The sequence below is a fragment of the Dipteris shenzhenensis genome, chromosome 16 (assembly GCF_047967505.1).
Source record: "Dipteris shenzhenensis isolate YYH24624 ecotype China chromosome 16, Dip_SZ_1.0, whole genome shotgun sequence".
NCBI lineage: Eukaryota > Viridiplantae > Streptophyta > Polypodiopsida > Gleicheniales > Dipteridaceae > Dipteris > Dipteris shenzhenensis.
In genome coordinates, this window is record NC_141611.1 from 26,413,094 (window position 1) to 26,417,918 (window position 4,825).

General features: G+C 43.0%; 1 protein-coding gene across 2 annotated transcripts; it reads left to right on the forward strand.

The window, feature by feature from the left end:
- Positions 1-759: 759 nt before the first annotated feature.
- On the forward strand, positions 760-3,959 carry LOC147892756 (uncharacterized). 2 transcript variants are annotated; one of them, XR_015542356.1, is made up of 2 exons: positions 760-2,021; positions 3,443-3,949. XR_015542356.1 is itself a non-coding variant. In XM_087387531.1 (2 exons), the coding sequence occupies exons 1-2, from the start codon at positions 891-893 to the stop codon at positions 3,466-3,468; spliced, it is 675 nt and encodes a 224-aa protein (XP_087243657.1). In that variant the 5' UTR covers positions 760-890; the 3' UTR covers positions 3,469-3,959. The 2 variants fall into 2 exon arrangements, 1 of the variants encoding a protein (XP_087243657.1); XM_087387531.1 differs by having other exon boundaries at positions 760-1,539; positions 3,443-3,959.
- The last annotated feature ends 866 nt before the right edge of the window (positions 3,960-4,825 follow it).

Consider the following 4,825-nt stretch of genomic DNA (forward strand, 5'->3'; position numbering starts at 1 on the left):
ACAAAGAACACTATCCATGGCTTTTTCCTAAGCAGCTCGATTGTAAATCTACTAAACAATAGCACGAGGAGTCACCATGCAGACAGCGGGGCTACAAAACAGAGGATTGCAGGATTGTGAAGGATACTAGTCTACAAAAGAAAATGAATGCTTGTAGGATTGAAGGATTAGGGAGCCGAACTGGTAATGGTATATGCACAAAAAGCCAGCCACAGTGCATGGGAAGACGTCTTCTGACAGATTGAAGGAGAAGGGAGACAAACTGGTAATGGTCTATGCATAGAAAGCTTTCCACAGTGCACGAGAAGACGTAACAATGCGCACTCTCCAAAAGAAAGTAGATTTTGTTTTTTACTTTTGAAGTGTTGGCACGTTGTTTTAGGAGGCACTTAATTGATTACTTGGTTGCTTCATTTTGACAAAGAATGATCTAACGACTTGCAACTAACCACGCGGCTGTGCGTAGGATTTGAGAATTGAAAAGAACAATGTAGTGCTGGCCAAGGAATCACAAGTTGTGACATAAAGTAGGAGCCTGATGACCGTCGGGTAGTGTGAACCATCACACACGACAACCATTCTCCAATTGTGTTTCCTCCTCTGTGGGCTATGCCTCTTGTGGGGATCTATTCTCTTTACCCTTCTCCCTCTTGTGGGGATTAGTATGAGCTATAGTTGGCCAAATAGACTCGGACCAACAAGGCTATATATGAGGTGAATGGTTTGCTAAATAGCACCGGCTCAAAAACGATAGATAAACCTAACAACGAGCGGATTTAATCATAGTAATTGTAGACATGGAGGAAGCCAGGTTCTTCTTCTGCCTGTGTTCCTATCATAAATTGCATTCTGTGCTTCTCTCAATATGAGTTCTGAAACCTCTCAGCAACATGCCTCAGATTCGTCTTCCTGCTGAAGTAGATTGGGAAATGCTAGATAAGTCCAAGTTTTTTGTATTGGGAGCAGCTCTGTTTTCAGGAATTTCTGCAACTCTCTACCCTTTGCTGGTTCTCAAGACTAGGCAGCAAGTGTCGGCCTCCCCCTTGTCAAGCTTCGAGTTGGGTTCCGGCATCTTGTTTCGTGAGGGCTTTAGAGGATTCTATCGAGGATTCGGGATCTCGTTGCTGGGAACCGTTCCTGCTCGCCTCCTGTACATGAGCACTCTTGAAATCACCAAAAGCAATGTGGGTATTGCAGCAATGCAGTTGGGTCTTTCGGAACCCGCTGCTGCAGCTACAGCTAACGCAGCTGCCGGGCTCAGTTCCTCCGTAGCATCCCAGATGGTTTGGACTCCTGTTGACGTGATCAGTCAGCGTCTCATGGTGCAGGGCAAGGATGCCGGCCCTTGTACTACCCACTATCGAGGCGGTTTTGATGCCTTCCGAACCATCCTTAGATCGGAGGGTTGGCAAGGTCTCTATCGTGGTTTTGGGATGTCGATTCTAACTTATGCGCCTTCAAATGCGCTTTGGTGGGCATCCTATTGCCTTGCGCAGAGGACAGTTTGGAGCAACCTGGGATATTGCAGAAATTTGGCAGGTGATTGCACAGCACCCAGCTCGAGTGTCGTGGTTGGGGTACAGGGAGTAAGTGCTGCATGTGCAGGAGGGGTGACGGCTCTTATCACGACTCCTTTGGATACCATCAAAACACGCTTTCAAGTATTAGCAGGTGTAGGAAACAAACAGCCCACTGTTAGAGAGACAGTGAAGAGCCTTCTCAAAGAGGGTGGGTGGAGAGCTTGCTATAGAGGTCTCGGTCCTCGCTGGGCCATGATGGCTATGTCAGCGACGACGATGATCACCACCTATGAGTTTCTAAAACGCATGTCAACAAAGAAGGATGTGCAGCATGACCGTGAAATCTCATGAGTTTGAAGATCGCTTGTCCTCCTTCCAACAAGTTGAAGATGTGTTTGGGTGTCGTTTCAGCCAAGCTTTATCTAAGGACCTGAGGATTCGTCTAGAGAAAGCGCAGAGTCTGTAGATTGTAAAATAGAAGGGGCATACTCTGTATACACGGTATCTTGTCTTCACACTGCAGGGAGTACCTCACCCGTAAATGTGTGATCACCTCTGGGAATGTGGTGTATCCCTTGTAGATTCTTTTTTGTGAATGAAGCATGTTCCGAGTTTGTGTTTTGACGTTCCATGTGTGCTTAAATCTCTGTACCTTGGCTTTTGAGTCATTGCTTTTTGCATCTCTTTCTCTGTCTCTCTCTCTCTTGCTCCGTGCCCCGCCTATCCCTTCCCGCTGCTTCCACGGTTATGTCTGTGCGTATGCTTGCATGTTTTAAGTAGTCTCAGGTGAAATTTTCGTGTCGATTCAATAAGATGCAAAGAAATCTAGTGTTTCGGACTTGTGGGATGGTTAAATGTTATTGTTCTTTGGTGAAGCTCTTAAACAATTAGGATGTGAGCATGTTAAACTTGCTGGGTAAATTTGGGGGAATACATGCAAATGTTAGACTCTTTTAAGAGCAGAAATGCTTTAAAGTATTGAGATGTGATGCATGTAATAGTAGTGAGACTATTGGTGAACGTCTGCTTATTTGAACGTCTAGGCTGTACATAGTGATCTTCTTTTAGTGATGTTTTAAATACCATCTCTGGAGTTTTGGAATTTCATCGAATAATTGTGAATTTTTCTTGTAGCTAGCTCCTTTTTTTTCACTCGATGGGGAATCACAACATTTGATTCACTTTGCTGATCTGTGTAAATGTGTTATTTCTTGCTAGCTATTCCTTACTTGAAATGAATATTTTTACACAGTAAAGCATTTTACAGACCAGAGTCTTAATAGCACATTGCAAACACATTTCATACAAGCCCAGAATTGAAAATAGCTCATTGCTTTCTACCATGCCTAAAGGTCATTATAAAGCATCAATGTTGGGAAGCAATTACTGCTTTCTGGGTGAGGTGTGAAACGTCCTGTCATGGTTTGAAAGCATTTCACAAGCCCAGAGTCTAAATGAAACGTCATATTATGGGTTTGAAAGCTGGATTTCATTAATTGCTCATGCACAGCTTTCTGGTTTTAATGATCACTTTTATGAGTGCGATTGTATTCTTTCTTGCTAGCAACTTTCAACTCCGAATGAATACGGTTACACAATAAAGCATTTTATGAGGGTTTTCTGCTAGCAATCACAGCTTTCTGGGTGAGATATAAAACGTCCTGTTAAGTGTGTGAAAGCTTGAATATGTTTGTTGGAAATACACAGTCCTCTCAAAATTTGTGTTTCCATATCAATAATGTCTCCTGGAAGAGCTAACTCATTGTGTTATCTTCTTTCCCCTCAACAACGCTGTGGCATCCAATTTCTAGAGCATGTAACTCGAAAGCATCATTGTGGAAACAATCCTCTGAAATGAAAATCAAAATGCAAAGAGACTGGTACTCTTTATATGTTGATCCTCACTCTGTGTTCAAATGCAGGCTTCTGCGTCGAAGGAGTCACCTAGTTTCCTTGTACAAGATGTCTGCAGTGTGGAGTATTCAGCTGGACTCATGTTCTTGCCATGAGACGCAGTGTGGTCCGTGGTATGTACATTATGATGTAATGTGTAACCCAGTGAAGGCAGAAGAGATAAACTATTAACTACAGACAGAACAGACTGTTGGGCCCACAGAAGCATACCTAGCAAATGCTTTAGGTGCTTTACAACAGAAATTTGCAGCTTGCACATGTTCCAAAAATTCCCTCCACCATGGAATGGGTGAACTGCGCAATTTGGCAACTGGCAGGTTCGCCAAATCCAATAAACTTGTCGTGGGTCATAAAGGACTGAGCATAGGGGCTAAATGTTAGGATATTGGGATTCCATAAAATTTTGATAGTTTCCCAATTGGGAGCATAATACCATGAATTGTATAGCTTTAAGTAGTTTTTGAGATACAAGAACGGATCACAAGCTAAGCTGGTAGTCATACATCTCCTATCTTCCATTCTGTGTTAATTGTCTTACATGCATTCTGGCAATTTGCAAAGAGACCTTCATCTCCATATTTCGCACTGGGTGATACTTGATAAATGAGGCCTCTGACATTAAGACTGTGGAGGGAGTCAGGGGATGTTATGCATGAAATCAAACCTGCTTTGAGGGAGCTGTGCATAACCCGCATGGTGAACAAGGAGTCCATTGTATGGTACCTGTGTAAAAATAATCTCGAGAGAGGATTTTCAAGGTTATGAAAGAATGAGGCGTGGGCAAAAAAATATGGTAGGGAAGATTGATTGGATTTCATCTCCTGGAAGGAATTCAGAACAGAGGTGGAGGTGGATAGCGATACCAAGAGATTTTGATGGGGGCATGAAAGACATGGAAGGTTGGAGTTGAGGTAAGCTACTTATTCTCAGACACCTGCTTCTCTTGATGTGTATGTATCTAAGAGTCATTTCTCTCGGTGGTTTCTCCCTGTTGGTGGGTGGCAATGAGTGTAGGATCTTTATTTCTTAACAGTTCCCATTGCACTAGAACGCTTGCCTTCCAAGTAATCTTCACTGTTCAAGATGGCAATGACGTCTTGGTACAAACGTCTAGCTGCCTGCATTAGAATGTCTTCCGTGGGGGCTTCCATTTCATTTGTATTTTGATTATCTGAGGTTCTAGTTGACACATCTTGTTATCTGGTTCTGCAGTCCTTGAATCATGTCTATGGGAGCTTCCACTTCATTTGTATTCTGATTAACTGAGATTCTAGTTGACACATCTTATCCCTCTAGCGCTGCAGTGCTCGACTGTTTCCTTTGTACCTGTCGTTTTATGACTCAATGCCTCTTTTAGTATTTATTTTACTTTGATCCACTTGTGTCAACAA

What these genes read in the sequence shown, in the direction of transcription:
- LOC147892756 (XM_087387531.1), top strand. Translation starts at nt 891, where the DNA reads ATGCCTCAGATTCGTCTTCCTGCTGAAGTAGATTGGGAAATGCTAGAT. An exon ending in ATATTGCAGAAATTTGGCAG is followed by an intron (nt 1,540 to 3,442) that starts GTGATTGCACAG and finishes GTTCAAATGCAG; the next exon opens with GCTTCTGCGTCGAAGGAGTC.